The 24546-nt window shown below is 42.5% G+C and overlaps 1 protein-coding gene across 1 annotated transcript in view; it reads left to right on the forward strand.

The window, feature by feature from the left end:
• The window catches only part of MTREX (Mtr4 exosome RNA helicase), a 138840-nt gene that overhangs the window by 83048 nt on the left and 31246 nt on the right, over positions 1–24546 (forward strand). The window contains exons 19-22 of the mRNA XM_073622786.1: positions 1972–2100; positions 15518–15628; positions 21920–22108; positions 24196–24359. Of these exons, the coding sequence (XP_073478887.1) occupies positions 1972–2100; positions 15518–15628; positions 21920–22108; positions 24196–24359 (593 nt within the window). The remainder of the gene's footprint in view (positions 1–1971; positions 2101–15517; positions 15629–21919; positions 22109–24195; positions 24360–24546) is intronic.

Below are 24546 nucleotides of genomic sequence, written 5' to 3' on the forward strand. Positions count from 1 at the left end.
CAAACCTCTACCAAACCATTAATAACTATAAATATATTGTCCAACACCCCTATATGATAACCAGCAAACGGCTATTTCCCTCTGCAGGGTGCAATGCTCTGTAAAGATGGATATTCACACTCCTCCACTCTGTTTCCATATGGTTGTAATCAGCAGGCAGACAGGCTTTACCAGGTGCAAAACTCTGTGGATCTTTGTTGGATGATCCCAGAGATCCTCCACTATTGCCGACCAATGTCTCCAGGGAAGAAAAAATATATGGAAAAGAAGCGCAGCATAGCAAAAAAACCTTTTTTAAATAATCCTTATTTTATTAAAATCGCATTACAACCACGAGTGAAGGTGTCTACCGACATAGGCATAAATACATATGCAGGATCGCTCCGGATCTGTCAACCCTGCAAGAGGTGTCCACCTGAAGGTGGCAGCATAACCCAAGTAGTCATGAATATCAGATATTCTGTGTCCTGCGATGTACAATGAAACACTGTCTTTGCTGCCAATTTCACTGTTATTACTCAGTTCCAAAAGAAGTTCATGTTTATCTGTGAATGTCAACATGTACTTTTTTTTTTTTTTGTAATTGGTGCCAAATGTTAACATACGCATTGGCAGGGTGTAGGAGATTAGGTTTAGCATTAGAGGCAGTGATACAATACACTATGTAATGTTTTGTATGAGCATGGAAAAACACAATCAATAACAAGGCCGGGCTCCTATTAATTATCTGGTAATTGTAAATAGTGTGTTCCACACACAGTTTAGAGGCATGACTTTTTCTGCACTGGCTTCAGTGCTTGCATTACATAGTACATGGGGCTAAATGCTGTTGTGATATGGAAAATAGCATTTAGCGCAGTCTAGTTGTATATGTAACCCAACCACTAAAATTTCAAATAAGCTTTAATATGTTAGTCATTTAAAAAGTAATATTTAATACTTTTTATATCCTGCAGCTTAATTAAACTAGCTAGTAATCCAACCATGAAGGTCCACTTCCAGCTGTTCTCCCTGTGCTCTGACACCCTCTCCCAGCGGAAATTACAGGTGGCCGCATAGCACAGGCATGGTCCACTGTCTTCATTAGAAAATGCCAGTCCGCCATCATTTAGGTCCTTTGCACATTGGACTTTTTTGCAGCTACTCCGTGGGGTATCTGGTGTTTTTGTTTCTCTCCCTGCCTCTAAATTCCCCTGCATGTTAGCCTGTGTGTCCATGCAGACATAGGCCTTTAGCAGTGTTCAGTGGCAGGACAGTTTAGAGGCAGGAAAAGAGAACCCACTGCCTGTGCCAGTGCATCCAGGAGCAGCAGAGTTTCAGCAGTAAAAATGCTTGATGCGTCTAAATTCTAGGCATGTTTAGCACTTCAGTGTTTGTTCATTTCAATAGCCATACTAAATTAAAATTATGGCCAGTGAAATGCCCAAACGCTGCTAAACTGGTTTGAAAAACGCAGCTTAGGTAAGTTTTTAATGCTGATTTTCTCCTTTTAGGAGAAACAGCATTTTACAATAAACCAGTGTGTATGAGGCATTAAGTGAATACACTAAGCCAGGAAGTAGCTGCAAAGAGCCAGTAAGAGATTAGCAGGATTGACATGCAACAAAGATTGAAAGTAATAAAACCTTAAAACCTTATTAAAAAAAAAAGTTGGGTCACTCCTCTGATCATTTAGCATAGTCATTTGCACTTTGGCTCTGCTTGCAGGCCATTTCAGAAAAGCAGTATAGTTTAGGGCCCCTTCACACTGATCAGATTTTAATGCCATTCCAGAGAAACAATAGGTCCTGTGATCTCTTTCCTACTGGTTGGCAGTTTGTGCATTTGCTTGTTACACATCTGGAGGAGAATGGCCTTCTCAAACCTGACCTACCAAATAAATAATATTCTGCTTTGCAAATGTTACTACTAGTATGGCATTTTACATGTCTGATTATATATAGCATTACTTTTTTTTCCCCTCTTCCTCAGCCAAATACTGGAGACTTGGATCCAATCTATGTGGTGGAAGTTTTGCTAAACTGCAGTAAAGAGAGCCTTAAAAATTCTGCGACAGAGGCTGCAAAGCCAGCAATGCCAGATGAAAAAGGAGAGATGCAGGTTTGTGTTTCATAGAATATGGTGTGAGGTTCATCACATTTTACAGAATATTGGAATGTTGCACTTTGTTGTCCCCTGTGTTGTCTTTGAGAGATTTCCACACTACATGTTCATTTTTAGCTTGATAAAGATCATGACCAGCAGAAGCATAGGTCATTATTTCAACAAAAAAAAGGACTCACGCCAGCAACCACAATGAATGCATGGCTGCTGGCGTGCACTGGGAGGAATAGTGCTGGGTCATAGATTGCTCACGGCCAGTACAACAGTAACACGTTACATGTTACACCCTGAATATAGGTGTAACATGTTATGAAAGGTGAACTTATCCTTTAACCTGTTGACGAGCAATACTACATTTACAATACCGTACATTCACATGAGTTCCTGCCATTCAGAAGCATATATATTCAAAGTTTCCTATTTCACATACACACATAAATATACTAATTCCGAGTAACCTACCAGCATGTCTTTTGGAGCATGTTGGGAAACTGGAGTACCCCAGGGAAGCACAGGAAGGACATTCCAACTCCATTCAGATAGTTCCAAGCCAAGGACCCCAGTTCTGCAAGCCACATTTGCTAACTATTGAGCCACTGTGCTGACACATGGGGGGTTAATTTACTAAAACTGGAGAGTTCAAAATCTGGTTCAGCTGTGCATGGTAGCTAATCGGCTTCTAACTTTGTCAAATTAAACTCCAGTTTTAGTAAATCAGCCCCATTAGATTGCACAACCACCTTTAGTTCTACCAAAAAAAACTTTGTAGTGCAAGGGACTGGATGATTAGCTGTTAATTTAAAGATTTGACCTCCAGAAGGTTTTACCCTCTTTATGACCTGGCCATTTTTTGCGATTTACCACTGTTACTTTAACTGACAATTGCGCGGTCATGCGACGCTGTACCCAAATAAAATTAGTATTTTTTTCCCACAAATAGAGCTTTCTTTTGGTGGTATTTGATCACCTCCTGGTTTTATTTTTTGCGCTATAAACAAAAAAAAAACCTGACAATTTAAAAAAAAAAAATTTATTTTTACTTTCTGCTCTAAAACGCATTCAATAAAAGTAGAAAACCGAATTTCTTCATCCATTTGGGCCAATTTGTATTCTGCTACACATTTTTGGTAAAAAAAAATCCCAATAAGTGTGTATTGATTGGTTTGTGCAAAAGTTATAGCGTCCGAAAACTATAGGAGATATTTATCGAAATTTTAATTTTTTTTTTTTAAACTGGTGATGGCGGTGATCATTGACTTATAAAGGGATTGTGATATTGCGACGGACAAATCAAACACCTAACTGACACTTTCTGGGAGCCAGTGACACCAATATAGTGATCAGTGCTACAAATATGCACTGCCACTGTACTAATGACACTGCCAGGGAAGGGATTAACATCTAGGGCGATCAAGGGGTTAAATGTGTGGCCAACATGTTTTTACTGTGTAAGGTGTTTTTGCTAAGCAATGTGCTGCTTTGCAGGAAGAAAAAAAACAGTATATTGCTGCTGTCAGAAGAGAGCCCTGTGTTTACCTACACAGGGCTCTTTAGTTATCTCCGGAGCTGATCGTTTGGTGCTGGCAACTAATTGGCGGTCCACACCCGCTGATTGGTTCATGCTGCAGCCAATTGCAGCACAGCCGGGGTGGCGCAGATGCACGGATCATGACTAGGTACCTGATCCTGAGCAGTAGAGCCGCCTTGCTGCCACATATGTACTGTATACAGTTGGCAAGCGGTTAATGAATTATTTAGGTAGGCCCTGACATGATATAGTTTTGGAAATCTGAAAGATTTTCCAGAGGTTGTTCACATTGTAAAGCGTTTCGCTAGCTTAAGACCTTTTTCTGTTTATATTAACATTTGAATATGCAAGCTTAGCTTTTCCTTTCACTCTCTGGGTCCTTATAAAAGGCTAAACAAGTTTGCAAAGCCATACTTTCCGTGACTAGATGCCCCAGTGTGCATTAAACATTCCTGCAGGAGGACTGCTTTTCCATCTGATATAATACATGTATCCATATCCTCTTTAGTATATAGAAGTTCTGCTCCTGGGCTTTGTATGGTTTATATTGTGCGCAGCATAAGTTGGTTTAATGGTCGACACTGTAAAATAAGAGAACATAAACATGCCACGATTCAAGTTTTTCAACCCTTGAAGTTTGGCAGCAGATTAAACTGCACATTTGGATACCACATGCCGATTTCAATTAATAAGCTCTGGCGGGACAAAGCTGGAGGCACTCCAACATATTCTGCTCCCCCTGTGCTTCCTCATACATGCTGTGTTCTGTACACACACGTTCTTCTATCCACAAAACCCCTATCTCACTAGTGACCATCACGCAGATTTTAAAAGTTGACAAACCCGTTAGACTTGGTCTGAAGCCTTTTTATGCACACATGTGCTGATCTAGGCTTGTTGACCTGGCACACATTTTATGATAACAAACCACACAAGTGTGAAAGTGACCTCCACGTGGCAATCGCTATTCCCAGCGTTTGTAGGATGACGGGGGTGGACTGTGGATTTTCCGCCTGCCACATGGCTTAATGGTGTCTGATTCGTTTATACTTTACAGAATCCAGCTTTTTTTTTCTCTTTTCTCTTGACCTTTTATTTAGACAGATTTAAAGAAAAAATAATCTGTGGTTGAAGCATAAATTATGGCCTGTCAGGGAATTAACAGCAGACTTTCTGTGGTGAATGTTACTTAGAGCTGAGCTCAATATAATTACATTTTTGGTGTACAAAGTCAGATCACTGTTTAAAAAAAACAAAAAACATAAATTTAGCGACTTCACTTAACATTTGTATGTGAAATAGAATGTAAAATTATATTCAAAGATTTATTTTTTCTGCATAGAAACTTCTATGCTTATCCCTTTCAGGCTTCTATGCAGAAATTCTGTCTATGTGGTTGTACCTCTCATTTGATACCAGGTTTCTAAAATGAAGTTGGAGCTGTAGAGCTGCACACACCTTAGTGTTCATACTGACGTATGTTCAACAGTTTGCTCCCAAACTGCTACATGCTGCGGGTTAAATGTGCATGGCGCAGTCAGACATTCTGTAAAGATGTACTGTAAACGTAGCTGCTCTCTTGGGGATGAAATCAGGGAAATGCAATATTGAATGTATTTGATAAACTGCATGTTTTACTGCATTTTTTTTTTTTTTTGAAAGACCATGGCGTGTGAAACTGCAACCCTACCAGTCACACAGTGCAACAAACCGTGTACAGTACAAACAAAAAAAAAAATACAAAAACGTGACACATAAAGGAAATAAAAGAAAGTGGGGGAGAGGAGAGTGAAAAGGTGGCCGTTGTGCAATACAATGGCCAGGCCTTCTGGCCAGGAATAAAAGATTCCTCCGGTCCCAGCCAAAAGGCCCGGCACAGGAGGCAGGTGCTAAAAAAGCATGTATATGGTACAGTGACCGTGGTGCCACAAATCAAAGTGATTTTAATGGCACCCCTGGACTGCCACTTCAGGGGCACATATGCTTTCAGTACCAACCCTGACCAACGACCCAGACCACAGCAGCCCCCACTCCAGGCAGCAAGCCATGAAGTTCTGGGAGCTTGGTGAAAGCCCTTTACCATCAGGCTCTACCATCGCTCCCATCACTCCTCCCTAATTATGTTCGGGGAATACTAACCGCTCCTCCCACCCAGCAAGAGAGGAGCCGGTGTTCTCTCCCGAAAAACTGACCGGAGCTAGAGCTACCCCAATCTAGGCCAGAAGGTCAGGGACCCGACCCTCTGGCCAGACCCAATGCAGCACCCATCCTCACCAGGAGCACCCTTCCAAACGGCTCAGACTCAACCATGGGCTGGCCCCCAGTATCTGTCGAGCAGCACAACGTAGTCACTACCGAAACCGTCCTTCCAGGTGCAATGACACCATTGGTTTTGCCTGCCCTCCCCAATGGGAGCAGCACAGCGCCTCCTCTGGCAACTGATAGGAACAGATACTACACTTGATCTTAGCCAAAAGACTGCATTATGCTGCATTTGAATTGGGCTAGAATTCTTATATATGTTTTGAATTGACAGGTACTGTTAACGTCAGTACTGGTACAATATATGGTCAGGCTAATGGAGAAACATGGTATAAGAGAATACCATTAAAACGTACAAATTTCACTGAACCGGCTAAAAATGAAATTGTTGTAGTTAGCAAAATACTAAGCTGTACTGTCACCGCATTAAAATTGCTGGAAAAAGTACAGAAAAGTGTTTTAAATGTCTACTTGCAGTATATTTTCTTTCCATACAATAAATTTTTTTTTTTTTTTTTTCATTTTCAATGTGCTGTTGAACTAGCTAGAAAATGTCACTATTGCAGGAAGAGTCAATACCCCAGCAAAGTACTTTCTTCCTAGCCCTGTCCTCTTTAAAAAGGAACTTTAATCAGAAAATGTAAGTCCTTCTAGATCACTGGCTGGCCACTTATGCAGGTATAGCTATGTAAAACATTTAAAAATGTCTAGACTGTTTAAATCCAGTAATACACTCTTACTCCACTCTACAGGTCAGTTGGTCTAAATTTTTAGGCACTGACAAACTTGTAGAGGCCGATCTGCTGACAACCTTAAAGCGGAAATAAACCCTCCTATACTTTACAGCCAAGGAAGCTGCTTCTCTTTGATCTGCAACTGCAATGGTGCTGCACATGCTGCAGTTATAACTCCAGCTATTTGATGGTTTGGTTGAAGACACAAGCAAATATGACAGTGGGCAATCCCAGCATTCCAGAAATGTAACTGTTTTCTTAAACCGTTAAATCGATGGGTTTAGTTCCGCTTTCATGATTTACTGCTATTCAAGGTCTCTGGGCTTCAGGAAAATGGCAGCCTCCAGCAAGAAGAAACAGGAGCAATGCTGGAGGCAATTTACATCACACGCTAATTTTGGTGACATTATTAACCGGTTCACGACCGGCTTGCGCAGATTTACTGTGGCACAATGGCTCTCCTGAGCGAGATCCTGCACATATACGGGTTTCCCTTTTTATGCCCGTCAGAGGGCATGTGCCCGCTGCACAGCGGGAGACCCGATTGCGCATAGCTGATGGGCACAATCGCCACCGGCCACGTGCGATCCCGTGCACGAACACAGGGATTTGGGCGTGTAAACACCCAAATCCCTGTGCTGTCAGGGCAGAGGAGACATGTCGTTTGTTCCTACAAAGTAGGAACAACGATATGTCTTCCCCCCCCCCTAGTAATTCACATCCCCATAGTTAGAACCGCCATTACTAGTAAAAAAAATAAATAAATAATGCCAAAAATCTTTTCCATAGTTAGTAGACGCTATAACTTTTGCACAAACCAATCAATATACACTTATAGCATTTTTTTTTTATTGTAGAAGAATATATATTGGCCTAAACTGATGAAGAAATTTAAATAAAAAAAATTGGGGGGGGGGGGATATTATATCAAAAAGTAAAAAAATATTTTATTTTCAAAATTGAGGCTCTTTTTTTTGTTTGTTTATAGCGCAAAAAATTAAAACCGCAGAGGTGATCAAATACCACCAAAAGAAAGCTCTATTTGTGGGAAAAGGACGCTAATTTCGTTTGGATACAGCATTGCATGACCACACAATTGTCAGTTAAAGCAACGTAGTGCCAAATTGTAAAAAGTGCACTGGTCAGGAAGGTGGTAAAATCTTCCAGGGCTGAAGTGGCTAACCACTTTAATACAGGGAACTTTCACCCCCTTCCTGCCCAGGCCAATTTTCAGCTTTCAGCGCTGTCGCAGTCATGCAACACTGTACCCATGTGAAACTTATTTTATAATTTTTTTTTTCTCACAAATAGAGCTTTCTTTTGGTGGTATGTGACCACTACTGGGGTTTTCATTTTTTGCTAAACAAATAAAAATGACCGAAAATTTTTTGAAGAAAAATAAAAACATTTCTGTTTTAAATTTTTTTTCCTTCACTGACGGGCACTTAAGGGTAGCACTGATGAGGCATTGACAGGCATCCCTGGTGGGCACTGATTGGCATCCCTGAGGGGCATCCTTTAATGGATCGTGACAACATCCTCTCCTGCTGCTTGTAAAAGCAATCCAGCCACAAGTTGGACACTAGATTGCTTTTACAAAAGAGCCAAACGTCGCCCCAGAAAACGGTATGCGGATGAAAACGGTATGCAGATGATGTCTACAGCTGCAGGCATCATCCCAGTGTAACCACTTAGTCCATCGACGTACTGGTATTCCGCTAGTCGGCAAGTGGTTAATAGCAACCATAATGTGATGTTTTACTCCCTATCGCTTCATGCTTCTTGTTGTGCTATATCACTAGACCCTTATCCAGACCCTGAGCCTTCATGTCCCAGGGTGCCTATGAGACCTTTTTCAAAAAAAGCTCCTGAGCCAAAACTCTGACCATAGGCCTAAACACTGGTGTGTGTATGTATATGTGTGTGTATGTGTGTGTGTGTGTGTGTATGTATATATATATATATATATATATATATATATATATATATATATATATATATATATATATATATATGTATATGTATATGTATGTGTGTGTGTGTGTACATACACACACTTATACTTTCTCTTCAGTACAGCAGACCTCCACATGCAGTCTGCAGAAGCCTTAGCAATTGTCTGCCCATCTCACCAAACAGTCATTTATGTGACTGCTCTACAGACTCTCGCCAAGAGCTCTCCTAGTATATTTTCCAACTGGTATTCGTTAGATACATTCCAACCTCCTAGATGTGTAGCCCTTCATTCTCAATGTTAGGTAGATGGGTGCCATTCCTTCTCATGTGAGGTAGTTCTGACCTAGTAAGAAATAAAGGAATTCTATCCTTTAAATTGTTCCATTTCCTATCTGTCAACTTCTTCCGTGGACTCACAAGACCCCTTGCTACCTGTAAGAAGGCCTTGGTTACACCCCACTTCTAGTACACTGCCTTAAAGTGGATGTAAACCCGATTCATGAAATTTGAGCTGGGCACATCTATCTGCAGTGTTGTTATCTCTCTTCAAAGCACATAGTCTAGTAGCTCTGGCCTGCCCATTCCTTTATCAGCCTGATAACTTTTGACAAGCTCTCTGAGGCCCAGAGATGGACCTGTGTGTTACAGGAGGTTGCTATGAATAGATTAGCAGCCAGCTAAACCATTCACAGGCAGGGTCTGCATGTGTGGGGAGGGTGTGTACCTTTCCTCCAATCAGCTTGCTTAGTGTCTAGCAATGATCTTCTCCTACAGATGAATGAGGAAGTGGAAAATCTGACAGGATGTGCACTTTCTAAACAGTAGGTGAAGGTGAAGACTGCAGATATACATATAACACTTGTAAAAATGTAGGGAGATTTGATTCATCCCTGTGTATCATCTTGAGGCTGTTCACTTCACTGAGTATATGTGAGGGTTTACATCCACTTTAAGCAAATAGTTGCTCCTCTTCATCACTGTTGCAACTTTCTCTGCCCCTCTGAGTCCTTCCTCAGTTGCTATTGCCCATGCAAAGCCCTCCTCTTCTCCATCCTCTCCTCCATAAAAGTAAGCCTGGGCATTCAGCCAAGTCCAGCATTAATGTTTATACAGCTAGCTGTGGTAGTAATCCCGTTGAATGGGAAAATTCAGGGCCGACCATTGACCAACTGTATCAGGGCGGAGGAAGGAAAGTGAAGCACATGTTCCCAATACCTTCTACTGAAAATGTTTGCATTGCTGTTTGTAGAAGAAAGGTGAATGCCTGGTGGTGGGGCTGCTGTTTAAAGTGAACTTCCTGCTTTGCTCTGCATGGCATGGCTGCCACTAGTGAGCAGGTGATGACTGACAGACAGTCCACAATGAGATTCTGGTCAAAATGACACAACCCTTGAAAAGCTAAAATTGTAGTACAGGTAGGATGTGTTCACTTATGAAAAGGATTATAATTTCTATTTAGTGGCCTGGGGGCGTTATTGCAAACGAATGATCCCTTGATGTGTTGAAATCTGTCTTGAATATGCAATATATGTTTAGATTAATTGCTACAGAGACAGCATTTCCACAAATGGTCTTCTGGGAAAAGTCCCGAAATTCTCATAGCGCTGTGATTTGTCTTGATGTCCACTGTTTTGACTTTGTACGTTTCTGTATACTTATTCTTTGTAAAAAATAGTTGATCCATGTAGGATTACTTTTGGCTTTTTATAAACACAGTACAAGTATTTGTCTGATATACATGGGTTCTTCCAGTCATACGTCAGAGCGAAGACTTGATCCTTTGCAGATTTACCAACCATTTGTTCAGCTGGGCAAATACTGTGTGAATTAGATGTGTTAGTATTTAATTTGGATATATGTAAGTAACGTTTTTATTAGGAGTACATTTTTATAACAGTTCTATTACAGATGCACAAAAAGTATTAGGGTCCTTTCACACGGGACGGATCCATGATGATCCGCCCCGTGAACATCCGCTCTGCTCAGCGGGGATCACTCCGTGGATCCCCGCTGAGCAGGCAGATGACAGGTCCGTCTCTGCACACTGTCCAGCGACAGACCTGTCAGAGTGCCACTCTCCTCTATGGGGGATCGGATGACGACGGACCGTAGAGTCCGTCGTCACCCGATCCGAAAACGGATGGAAAAGTAGGTTTTTTCCTCCGTTACACTTTTTCGGATCGGAGCGGGTCGGATGTCAGCGGACATGTCACCGCTGACATCCGACGCTCCATAGAGGTCTATGGAGGGTCCGTTCAGGTCTGCCTAAAAAACTGACAGGCGGACCTGAACGGATCGTTCATGTGAAAGAGGCCTTGCAGGGGCAGGAAGCAGGCTCCCCCCATTGAAAGATTACAGTGTAACTCCTGAGGTAGGATTGTTATAAGGCACAAAAAACTCATCTGTTAACCAATAGTTGTAATGAGGGTTAAGCCCACAATAGATGTTTTAATTCCTGCTGAACCGGCCGAGATTCGAACCTTGTGTATGCGCAGGTTGAATGTACCAAAGTTGATCAACTTGGGTACAACCAGCCTGCCAGATTTTACATGCCATTATTGCTAGCAGCTGTTATAGCCACTAGCAATATTCATTGTCTTCTCCTGGCGGGGACAGCTTCCCTCGTTGCCGGTAATACACAATGGCTCCATGGAGGGATTCCCCTGTCAACACTGTGTTTATGGGGGAATCAAGTGATTTGCTGGATTGCAGGAAAAAAAATTGTTCAGTTTATGGGCGGCCTTACTACACAAACACTTTCTTTACATTGGCAAGTTAGAAATGTGTCTTGCTGCACAAGAGTGAGGTTCTCTCCATCCCAACTGGGTGGGCAAGTCTTGTCTGCGGATTTTTTTTTAGGGAGATAAGATGAAGGCAACGATGAATGTTAATGTCCCTATAGTGATGGGTGGATGTAGGTTAAGCTATGCAGGATTTAGAGCTAGTTTGGTTATATTTCACCAGAAAATGTGCGTTACATCAGGTTATTTGCAGTAGAGGTTTGTTTTTCACTGGGATCAACAGCTGGGACATTGCCCTAAAGAAAACAGTTAAGTTCCCAGCAGCTGGCAAGTTTCCAGATGAAAAAGAATATCTTGCAGAAAATACTGTTGCATTCTGTGCATGGACTGGTTACAGCCCATAACCCACAGAATAGTGGTGTTGTCTTAGGCCTCATGTACACTGCTGCTGATAAACGGACGTTTAGGAGCAGTTGGGCTTTTTTTTTTTTTTTTTTTCAGCTGCCCCTGAACTCTCCTCTGTTATCTTATCAGTACATGTACACAGGGGCTTATAGTTGTTTCTAGGCAATTGAGTTTAGAAGCATTTTTTGGAACGCAAAAAAATGCGTTCAGGACGGACGTTCAGAGGCATTTGAAACGCCAAATGCCTGTAATGGCTTGTAAATGTGGTAACCCGTTTTTAACTGTGTTTTCATTTACAGGTGTTTATTTTCTGGCTATTTGGGGGAAAAAAAAGCTTCTAAACACAAACACGGCAAAACAGACGTTTTAAACGTTGGTTACTATCTGTCAAGTTAAATCGTTCAGGAGAGGTTGTAAAAACCCTCTAGCAATACACACCAAACTGAGCATGTGCAGCTCTTCTCCATAGACTCTGTGTTATCAGGGAATTAGGGGACAGTGGAAGAAGGGGAGGATCAGAAAAGACAGGATCAAACAGCCTTTTTACACAATGCAGAGGATTAACATCTTATGTTCTACAGTGAGTATAACAAGCATTCTTTACTGCAATGGTCGGCAAGCCGTTGACCGCGTGTAGCCGACGAGTCGATCGGGAGCACAGCCCCTCACACAGACCTTCCCCCAGCCGCCATCACTCTCCTCTTCACTGCAATGTGGAGATCGGAAGAAGTAACAGTACTGGATTGGGGGGGGGGGGGGGGTCGTCAGGAGCTGCTGGAATTAACTTTTTAAATTAACCAGCAGGTGATTGGTTGCTGGGCAGTCCTAGCAACCAATCACCAGCTTGTTAAAAAGTCTAAAAAGTTATCTCCGTCAGATCCCGCCCCTGTCCTATATCCAGTACTGTGACTTCTCCTATTCTCTGCACTGCTATACATCAGTGTAAGGTAGGAGAGTGCTACCTACACACTGGTGTGAAGGGGACAGAGGACACTACATGGGATGGGGGGGGGGGGGGAGCAGTTGAAAGGGACATCGCACTGGGAGGGCAGAGAGCATTAGTGGGGGAGGGGGGTCAAAGGGGACAGAGGAAACTGCATGGGAGAACCACAGAGAACTTCACGGGGGGGGCATTGCATGGGTAAGGAGTGGTTACTACGGTGGGGGTAAAGGGGACAGAGGACATTACTTTGGGGGGGGGGGTGTGAAGGGGACAGGAGACACTACAGTGGGGGGAGGATGTGAAGGAGGCAGAGGACACTACAGTGGGGGGAGGGTGTGAAGGGGAAGAGGAGACTGCATTGGGGTGGGGGTGCAGAGGACACTACAGTGGGGGGGGTGAAGGAGATGGGCCACTGCATTGGGGAGTGGGTACAGAGGACACTACAGTGGAGGGAGGGTGTGAAGGGGAGAAGGGGACAGAGGACGTTGCTTTGGGGGGCACAGAGGGCACAAAAGTGTGGGAGGGTTAAGAGGACAGAGGACACTGCATTGGTGGGGGTGCAGAGGATACTACAGTGCGGGAAGGGTGTGAAAGGGACAAAGAACAATGCTTTTGGGGGGGGCAGAGGACACTACAGTAGGGTTGTGTGAAGGGGACAGAGGACACTGCTTTGATGGGGGGGGGGGGGGGGCACAGGACACTACTATAGTAGGAGGGGCAGAGGACCCTACTGCAGGGTGGAGGGGGGCGGAGGACACTATAGTGGGGGGGTAGGACACTGCTATGGGGAGGCAGACGGCACTATTGTATGGGGGCAGAGGTCCCTACTGTGGGAGGGGGGAAAGAAAAAAACTACTGTGTGGGTGGGGTGGCAGAGGACACTATTGTGAGGGCAATGATGTGGAGGACACTAGTGTGGGGATAGGGGAGGGTGCACAGGACACTATGCTGTGTTTTTATTGGGCGCTTGATAGTTATTTTTAAGGTTATTTTGAGGTCCAGGCTTTGATCAGGCCATTCCAACACATTTACATGTTTTCCTTAAACCACTCAGGTGATGCTTTAGCAGTGTGTTTGGGGTCATTGTCCTGCTGGAAGGTGAACCTCCATCCTAGTCTCAAATCATACACAGAATGGTACAGGTTTTGCTCAGGAATATCTTTGTTTAGCACCATCCATCTTTCCCTCAACCCTGATCAGTGTCCCATCCCGACTACTGAAAAACATCCCCACAGCATGATGATGCTACCACCATGTTTCACTGTGGTGAATGGTGTTCTTTGGGTGACGTGTTGGGTTTTTGCCACGGACCTTGCCCGGTCCAAGAGTTTTGGTGTGCCGCTGTCTCTTGGCAGGTTTGCTGTTGTGCCATGTTCTTTCCATTTGGTTGTGATACATGGTGCTGCTAGGGATCATCAAAGATTTGTATATATTTTTTTTATATTATATGTATACACAATATGTAACATATACGCAATAATATATTATTATTATTGTGTATATGTAATGACAGATCATGTGACACTTAGATTGCATACAGGTGGACATCATTTCACTAATTATGTGACTTCTGAAGGTAACTTGTTGCAACAGAGCTTTTTATGGGCTTCATAACAAAGGGGGTGAATACATACGCACATGCCAAATATCATTTTTTTTTTTATTTCTCAAAAAGTTTTATGTATATATTTTTCTAATTTTACTTCAACTTAGACTATTGTGTTCTGGTCCAACACATATAATTCATATTAAAAAACATCTAACTAAAGGCTGTAATGTAACAAAATAGGTAAAAAGCCAAGGGGGTGAATACTTTTGCAAGACACTATATGTAGGTACCAATTTTTTTTAAGTCATAATTGGCATTTACTCCCCCAAGATGATACTGCTCTATTTCTCATGTCAGAAAGCTGTAAGGTTGGGAGGTAGTGAGTGCGCTCCCAATACAGTGGAAATGGGGGTTCTTTGGAGGGCTTCTGGTAAGGCTTCGAAAGAAAATGCAGAATTGCTTAGCCTGTACTTTGAAATCTGGGGGCAGTCATTGCTGGCCAGTTTTCTGTGCTATAGTTTTAATTGATTTTCATAGAAATGAAAATGACAGCAGATACACCTACACAGGAGGACACCATTGTTGCATAAAATATTTGAACATTCTGAAAAGTGGATACCAACTAAATGGATGACATCAACATTGCGAGTCCCATGAGGTCAGATTATCTTGGGGAGAACGCACTCCCAAGAGTAAGATAAAGAACATAAGAGGAAAAGGGTAAGACAGCAAGAGAAACAAGAAAAGGAGGTGGGGGGGGTTGGAGGAAAAGAGAAAAGGGGTAGGGAAAAGAGGGATGCAGGGTAAATTCCCCACAGACTCAGGTACAGGTTTGGATAGCTGGCCAGCTTTTATTCCTACAAGTTACTTGACTGCCTCCTGTCTTCAGTACTTTGAGTCACTGGCTCTGGAACAAGCAAGCAGTGAAGAAAGTCAGAAGGACCGATCTGTTTACTTTTTTCCAGGTCCGTTCCTCAGATAATATTAAAGACGCTGGGTCACAGTGACAGCCAGGGGGGAACTCTGCTGAAAAAATAGGGAGACTCCTATTGTTTACCTCTTCTGAAAATGCCAGTATTTCATTAAAACCATATTATGCTTTCATCCCTTTCTGTTGGAATCATAAACTGGTTTAAAAGAAGCAAACCTGGTACCAGGTGTCACAAATTAGGTTACATTAGTTTTTCTATCATCTACAGAAACGTTCATTTCTACATATACAAATCCTTATATTTTAATGGTCTGACATGGGATGCTCTTATGAATGTAAGCAAAATCTTTTTATTCTCTATTCAGGTGGTTCCAGTCGTGTTGCATTTGCTGACAGCAATCAGCAGCGTTCGCCTGTATATTCCAAAGGATCTTCGGCCTCTGGATCACAGACAAAGTGTACTTAAGTCTATCCAGGTAAGATAATATATTTCTGAAGAATGTGTTTATCCTCTTCAATTTAATATTGTATATTCATGCAATGTAATTTGACCTGGGGCAACAGAGGATTTAAAATTATGCAAACGTTGGGTGAAATGTCTTAAAATAAGCGTAGCAAAAAGTAGCATTTAGAGACCCTTTTTAGGTTTCTAAACAAATCATAAGCCAGTTGCCTTAAAGCAGGGATATGCAATTAGTGGACCTCCAGCTGTTGCAGAACTACAAGTCCCGTGAGGCATAGCAAGACACTGATAGCCACAAGCATGAGACCCAGAGGCAGAGGCATGATGGGACTTGTAGTTTTGCAACTGCTGGAGGTCCACTAATTGCATATCCCTGCCTTAAAGGAACCCATTGTGGTTCCTTACCTGGCCTGTCTGGTAGTACAGGAAGGATTCAGCAGTGACCTTGGTTGAAGGATAGAACCACAGCACTGAGTGACAAACACAAGCATCCTTTACTCCCAGAATCGTCAAATGCTGAGGCTGCAGCATTAAAATAGAGGGGAAGATAGAAGGCATGAGCCATTGTAGTGAGTGTACTACCTCTTCTGTTGCTGAGAACTCGTTTTGTTTTGAATAGGACAGGCTCTCAAGTGCAATCAATGCTAGGCAATGAACATTCAAATGTTTACATTTTCTTAAGCAGTTACTGAACTTTTAAAGAGGAAGTAAACTTCCTTTACTGACTTTTACCTATAGGTAAAGCTTACCTATAGGTAGTGTAAATATCTCCTAAACATGCATCATATACGATGCATATTGGCACATTATGACTTTACCTTGCAGGGGGAAAAAATTTAAGTAAACGTCCAGTGGTATACAACCGCTTTAAGCCCAATGCAACTTTGTTTAAATCCGCTAAATACATTCCAGGTTGCTGCATAGAAGGACCCTTGCTGTCTGTGTGGAAGTGGTTCTCTCTGCAGAGGTCCGATTTGCTGAATGGAGAGCTCAAAGTTTTACATAAGGTTGTACCTCCATGAATATTCTCTGAGCTTCAGTAAAAGAACATTTTCTGTGTGCCAATGTACCAGATACTTGTGACCATGACCACTGACAATAGAAAAGGTCTGGTAAGTTCTGAGTACCATTTATAGATGGGCTGTCCACATATGAAGTAGAAAGAATGATGATCCGAACTAACAGTAATTTTATACTTTACCAAATGGCTTCAATATTTCACTCAAGCCTGATACTCATTGGTTGTCATTTCAGATAGTTCTCAGTATTTAGCTACTATATTACATTTTAGTAATTTAACCTTGGAATGATTGCTGTGTGTCATCCCCACAGAAAATGTGGCAGCGCGCTTACAGTTTTCTAACGGTTTTGCGGGTTTCCTACTGACCACCTTGGCAGAAGTGAATGCTATTCAATCACACCAATTACTGCCTCTAAAGCTGTAATGATGGTGTAACTGAGCTAATAAGATTTCTCTGGCTACAGAAAGTTGAGGGCATGGAAATCCTGACACTGCACATTCTTTACATTATGACTTTCTCTGGGCTGCATTTCTGTGCAAGTAAGTTTTTTTTTTTTCTTACGAAATTCCTCGGTTCTTGTTGAACTGCCTGTAGAGAAAAAGGGGCATGAGGGTACAGTAACAGATCGACCTTCAAAGAGGAAGGACCCCTGAACCGACCAGGGTGCAAGGCTCCTTGACGGGGCAAGGTGCCCTGGCTGACTAATGTTGAAGCCAGGTGGACCCCACTTTTTAGGGACCTGCCGAAACCGGTCCACCAAGCACTTGGTGAAGGCTTTCCTGAACAGGGACCCCCAGAGGGAAGAGAAAAAAGACCTGAAGGCCACAGATCTTCTCCCTGACATTTGGGCAGGCCCCAAAACATGCACCATTCATCTATGTGAGTAAAAGAAAAAAAAAAAAAACACATATGCTGTGCTAGTGCCAATGATAACACGAGGCAGGCCTTTTGGGCAGTACAGTAAAACCTTGGATTGCAAGCATAATTAGTTCCAGAAACATGCTTATAATCCAAAGCACTCTTATAGCAAAGCAAATTTCCTCTTAAGAAATAATGGAAACTCAGATGATTCGTTCCACAGCCATTTATTCATAAGTCCTTCAGTTTATAGTCCATATAAAAAGATTATAGCATAGTTTGATTAGTGTCAATTAACCTATGTTATTTTAATTTCCACTTTGTCACCGCTGATAATCTTTGTCAGGACTGTGATGGCATGTCATATTAATGTGTTATGTTGCAAACCCTTAAATAAAGAATAAAAAAAAAAAATATTATAGCAGTGTGACCAGGTTGTGTTACCATAAGATGTCCATCCACAAATGGCAGTCTCCACAAGGGGGTTAGAAGCAAAATCCAGCAGGAGCTACAGAGTGTAATAGAGAAGATGGGCACCTCCTAAGTGTAGCAATATGGTTACATTTAATGAAGATACAACATTTGATGATGGTTGAGGGTCACATGGTTGATGATTAAAAGAGACACATCTAAAGTATTCAGGTGTTTCGTCAGATTAAGCGACCCGTCAAAACTTGTAACGAAAGTGACGTTCCGTCACGGCCATCTTGGCACACCCCGCACTCTGCAGTAAGCCTACAGTGTGAAGTTGCCAAGCTGACATCTTTTTACACCCACCGAAGTCTGGCATTTCACACTTATTTTTAACATTAAACGGAGCTTATATCGTGAAATACAGTATTTAGAAGTCAGTGACACTGTTTTGATGTTGGATTTTAAAAGCAGAGGTGTTCTGTCACATTAGCAAACGTGTGAGATCAGCAGGCTTGCAGCTGCTTTTAAAATTCAACATCAAAACAGTGTCACAGACTTCTAAATACTGTATTTGATGATATAAGCTCAGTTTAGTGGTAAAAATAAGTGTGACATGCAAGATTTCGGTGAGTGTAAAAAGATGTCCGCTTGGAGACGGCTTGCCTAATCTGATGGACCACTGGAATCTGGGGTAAAGCTGTCCACATAGACCATCCTCCGCACCGCCGGCTCTCATCACTGTCAGTCTGCAATCGTGACCGGGAAGCCCTGCAGTAGAGTGATCTGAAAGCGAGGCTTGAAGCACAGCGTGGAAGGGATTATGTCGATGGTGCGGGGGGATGGTCTACTCTGTGGACAGCTTTACCCCGGATGCCTGCCTGCTTAGATGTGCTTGTTTTAATCATCAACCATGTGAGTTGCTAAATGTTGTCCCTTCATTAAAGTGGTTGCATACCTTGCTTTCACATTTTTACCTACAGGTAAGCCTATAATAAGGCTTACCTGTAGGTAAAATGAATATGCTGCCGCTGACATCAGCTGCGCATGCGCTCTGAAGGTCCGGCAGATGCCGCTGGAAAATCAAATCTTGCGTGTTAGTGACGTCATCGCAGCTCCAGCTACTCATATCCCCGGAGCCGTGAACCCGGAAGAAACGCCAAGGGAACATGTCGGGGTCCCTCAGCAGTGACCGACTGGGAGGCGATGCCAGCACTTCAGTCTAAGGTAAGTATTTCGTAATGAGCTGGTATGCGGTGCATACTAGCTCGTTATGCCTTTTGCCTTACAGTTGTGTTTTTTTTTTTTTTTTTTGCAGGCATACAACCGCTTTAAATGTAACCATATTGCTACACTTAGAGGCATGACTTGTATATCAAGACATTGCTTGTTTATCGAATCAAAAAAAAAAAAAATTGCTGGTCTTGCAAAACACTTTCAATCCAAGGTTTTACGTGTATAAAAATTACTTAGCACTAGCCCTAAAGCCTGCCCAAGACATGAGTGCAAGAAAAACAAGAAGTGACATGACCAAGAGCCAGTGTAACTCAGTGGGATCTCAAATCCAGTGGTTATCTGGCACATAGTTCTGTTCCCAAAAACTGATAACTGGTACTATACATTATTCATTGAAAAGCATCATGCAATTCTGTGCATATGGATTTCTGCATTTTATAAGGGAGCAATGCCCTATATAATCAATGAATGCTAATCACTGTTAATTGCACGTGCTGACCATTGTGGGCATAGAGACTGTTTTGGTGCAATTGTTAGCCCTCTGTAAGTGTCAAAAGGTACACTTTTTCCACCTATTAAGAACATTTTAAATACGTTGTATGCAGACTGAGGATAAAGAACTTCCTGTGCAGCTCTGATACTCATCAGGGCATTTTGCCTTATGCATATGACTGCCTCCTTGCAAAGTCTGTATGGATCCTAATGCTCACTGGTGGAATGCAGACCGGTGTGTTCCCTGGTTTATACAGTATGTCACCCTCTGCTTCTCAAAGAGGCAGTTAACAAAGCATTAATTCATGAGATGAGCAGTAGTCCATCCCTAAAACACTATAAAAACTGTGTGGATGTTATAGTTTTATATTCTGTATAGTTTATTATAAAATATACCTAATATATAGACTAGACTACAGGCAGTCCACAAGTTACGAACACCCAAGTTACGAACGACTCCTACTTACGAACAGCCTCAAATGCCAGCCACTTGTGCTCCACGCTGGTCCTAGATACCTCCGAGTACCTCTGGACACATCCCACACTGCAATACTACATGTACTGCATTGCCAGAAGAGCCCCAGATAACTTAACATAACAAGCGCCCGGAACATCCCACATCCATGCACAGACGAAAGTTACACTTACGAATGCAGTGTTCCGCCCGGAAGTTACACTTACAATTGCAGTGTTGCGACTTACGAACAACTTCGACTTACAAACAAACCTACAGTCCTTATTGTGTTCATAACTCGGCGACTTCCTGTATTGGTAAATTGAAAGGACTCTGTGACTTAGGCCCCTTTTACAAGGACGGACCTGGTCCGTCCTTGTCCGCCTGTCCGTCCTGTCCGCCTGACAGTTTTTTAGGCGGACCTGAACGGACTCTCTATGCAGTTCTATGGAGCGACGGATGTCAGTGGTGACCATGTCCGCTGACATCCGATCCGCTAAAATCAGACATATGGCGATACGTTTGCATCCGTTCGATCACATGAGATCTGATGAAAACAGACATGCTTAGTGAGCAGAGACGAACCTGTTAGGTCCGCTGAGCGGATCCGCCTTGTGTGAATGAGGCCTTCTTAAAGTGTATCCAAACTCCATATACTTGCCCCCCCCCCCCTCTCTTGGGGCATCTAGATTGACTGGCCCAGGATGACATACTGCCCATGCATTCTCACGGGAGATAACTCATCCTGTCACTGTGCAATGAGCTCTGTGCATGTGCAACACCGTTTACACTTTAGTAGAAGAGGAGCCAGCAGGCACAAGAGGATTACGCACTCGCTCTTCTGCAATAAAATCTACCTGCTTGCAATTTTACATTCCGCTTTAAGCACTGTTGTAGTGTTTACTTGAAGGCAACAAAAGCCAATTTATTTTGCCGCCTTAAGTTGCTTCTTGAAGTAGACCCTAACCTAACTCAGCACATACAGTTCAGTGTACCAATTTCAGCATCTGCTGAGTTGTATAAACTCCTGTGCATGCGCAGGAGTGAGGTCATCTTGGGCCTGCCAATTTAAAATGGCTGAAGATCAGAACCCAAAAGACGAACAGCCAGCATCACATGATACCACATCGCTGCAGTGGAGGTGAGTATAGTTCCACTTTAAGGGGACACTGCTGTCTCAAAAAAAAATAGCGTAAAAAAAACTGCAAAGAAGGCATTATACTTTTTCTCTAGTGGCCTGTGTCCCCTATGTTCACTTTATAAAAGCCCTATAAACCTCCATCCTTTAGCATTCAATACTTCCAGGAGTGCTCAGTGCCTTTGCCCTCCACTACAGGTCTACCTGGGCAATGTTTGTTTTTTGCACAAATTAACACTGCATTTTTTTTGCTAGTAAATTACTGTAAAATCTCCAAAGAGTTATATTTAAATAATACTTTCTAAAAGCAGAGGCCCTGGAGAATAAAATGGTGGCAGTCGCAATTATTTGCCACAAGATATTTGCACAATTTTCAAACATTTTCTACGATGATGTTTGTAGAAGGTTTGTGGTGTCTGGAAGGCTGCAGTGTGAAACGGGTTCATTGTGTATAGAATACAGATAGCTGATGGGTCCCAGGTCCCCAGCTGACAGTACAGCACAGATATGTGATATGCATTCTCCTTGTGTAGTTGTCACAAGAGTTCTTTGTCAGCCAAAGGCTGACTGAACATTCTATTGATATTGAACGGAGTCTGGAGGAACATATTTTTCTATAAATATCGAGTGTTCACAGTATTTTTCAAATCACTCTCCATTACCCTACAAACACTTGCTTTTGATATTCTTCAGGAGGTTCAGAAGCGCTTCCCTGATGGCGTGCCTCTGCTGGATCCCATTGATGACATGGGTATTAAAGATCCCGGGCTGAAAAAGGTGGTTCAGAAAACGGAGGCATTTGAGCACCGAATGTATTCACACCCGCTCAATAATGATCCTAATCTGGAGACCCTCTACAAAATGTGCGAGAAAAAGGCCCAGGTAAGTTTACCTCTAAACTATTTAATGTCCTTTCTTCCTTCTTCCTTTCTCCTGTTCTTAAAAGAATTATAAAGAGGCCTTGTGTTTTTCACCCACATACGATTTGCATTGATCATGTAATATCATGGTGGTTTCTCTGTACGCCCCACCGTTAGTATAGTAAATTGTTTGTGTTCAGACCTGTGGCATGGGAGTGCACAGGTTAATTTATGACTTCTGTCTGTAGTCTGAGGATTGAGTGCCAGTTCACATCACAAAAACGTCCTCCAGATCTGTTCCAGATGCGTTTCTGCACGCGTGATTTTGATGAGTTCCAATGTGTGTTTGCTGCGTTTCAGAGTGCGTTCCAGGTGATTTTTTTTTTTTTCCTGTTCTGGGGTCCGGTGCATTTTGTATACATTTGGTGTGTTTTACTGCATTCCAGTACAGTTCTGTGCAGTAAAAATGCAACATACTCTACTTTTTTTTTTTCTGGATCTGCAAGCACTGGTGTGAACGGTGCCATTGAAAATAATGTATGCGTTTTGGATGCAGAAAAAAAGCACTGGAATGCATGTGGTGTGAACCAACCCTGACACTTCCTGTGCAGAACGTTTGTATTTGCACATATTTGTATGCATTTTTACGTATGTGTTCGTGCAAGTTCGCACGCATTTTCACGCAAACCTATCCTTGCATTTTTGTTTTACACAAAACGCAAATGAGCATTTGCATGCATGAGGCATAAATTATTTATTTTGATTGGGTCACCGTTGCACCACAGTGCCGCCAATGGCTCCTGCTGCTGTCGATCTATCCAATGAGGACCTCGGACAGCGGCTGGAGCTGCTGGGCTTGTGCTTGTCGCTGGAATGAATGGGTTAAGGTAAGAAAAAGGGGGAACTGCAGTATAGGTTTTTCACCTTAATGCATAGACTGTATTAAGGTGAAAGACCTTGAGACTTTACAACCCCTTTTAAGTTTATGCAAAGAGTCAATATTTGCCGTATTGACCCTTCTTTTATCAAGACCTCTGCAATTCTCCCTTTCATGCTGTCAATCAACTTCTGGGCCACATCCTGACTGATGGCAGCCCATTCTTGCATAATCAATGTTTAGAATTTGTCAGAATTTGTGGAGGGTTTTGTTCATTTGTTCACCCACCGCTTGGGGATTGACCACAAGTTCTCAATGGGATTAAGGTCTGGGAGTTTCCTGGCCATGGATGGAAAATTTTGATTTTTTTTTTTCTCCAAGCCTTAGTTATCACTCTCTGTAGATACTTCATCATGCTGGAAAAGGCATTCTTTGTGACCAAACTGTTCTTGGATGGTTGGGAGAAGTTGCTCTCGGAGGATCGTTTTTGTACCATTCTTTATTCATGGCTTTGTTCTTAGGCAAAATTGTGGCTGAGAAGAAACCCCACACATGAATGGTCTCAGGATGCTTTACTGCTGTTGGCATGACACAGGACTGATGGTAGTGCTCACCTTTTCTTCTCCGGACAAGGTTTTTTCCAGATACTCCAAACAACCAAAGGGGATTCATCAGAGAAAATGACTTTACCTCTGTCCTCAGCAGTCCAATCCCTGTACCTTTTGCAGAATATCAGTCTGTCCCTGATGTTTTTCCTGGAGAGAAGTGGCTTCTTTGCTGCCCTTATTGACACCAGGCCATCCTCAGAACGTCTTCACTGTGCATGCAGATGCACTCATACTCACCCACCTGCCTGCTGCCATTCCTGAACAAGCTCTGCACTTGTGGAGCCCTGATCCCGCAGCTGAATCAACTGTAGGAGACGGTCCTGGCACTTGATGGACTTTCTTGGGCGCCCTGAAGCCTCCTTTACAAATGCAGTGGAAATGTTTTTATGGGATTAAATTCATTTTCATGGCAATTGCAATTCATCTGATCACTCTTAATAACATTTTGGAGTATACACAAATTGTCATCATAAAACCGGAGGCAGCAGACTTTGTGAAAATTAATATTTGTTTCATTCTCAAAACTTTTGGCCACGGCTGTATATGTTGCACTTTCACTTGCAAATTCGATCTGCCTTGTTTTCCTGAAAAATCAAATCTATAAGAAAGTATTTTTGTCTACAGATTGCAGTAGATATCAGAACTGCGAAGCACGAGCTGAAGAAGGCTCGCACAGTGCTACAGATGGATGAGCTGAAATGTCGGAAGCGTGTGCTCAGGCGGATGGGATTTGCCAGCTCCTCTGATGTCATTGAAGTGAAAGGACGAGTTGCTTGTGAAATCAGCAGGTAAACGCAGGAGGTGTTCTGCCATCTTTCTCGATTTTATGTTAAGAAACGAAAATGGGCAGGCAGGATTTTGAATGCAGAAGAGACGGGTATATAATCATACTAGTACCAAAAAAGTGGGACTTTTGAGGCACAACCTTTGTTCTATATATTAAAATCTTATTTTATTCATCTAAAATGTAGTATT

The sequence above is a fragment of the Aquarana catesbeiana genome, linkage group LG01 (genome assembly GCF_042186555.1).
Source record: "Aquarana catesbeiana isolate 2022-GZ linkage group LG01, ASM4218655v1, whole genome shotgun sequence".
NCBI lineage: Eukaryota > Metazoa > Chordata > Amphibia > Anura > Ranidae > Aquarana > Aquarana catesbeiana.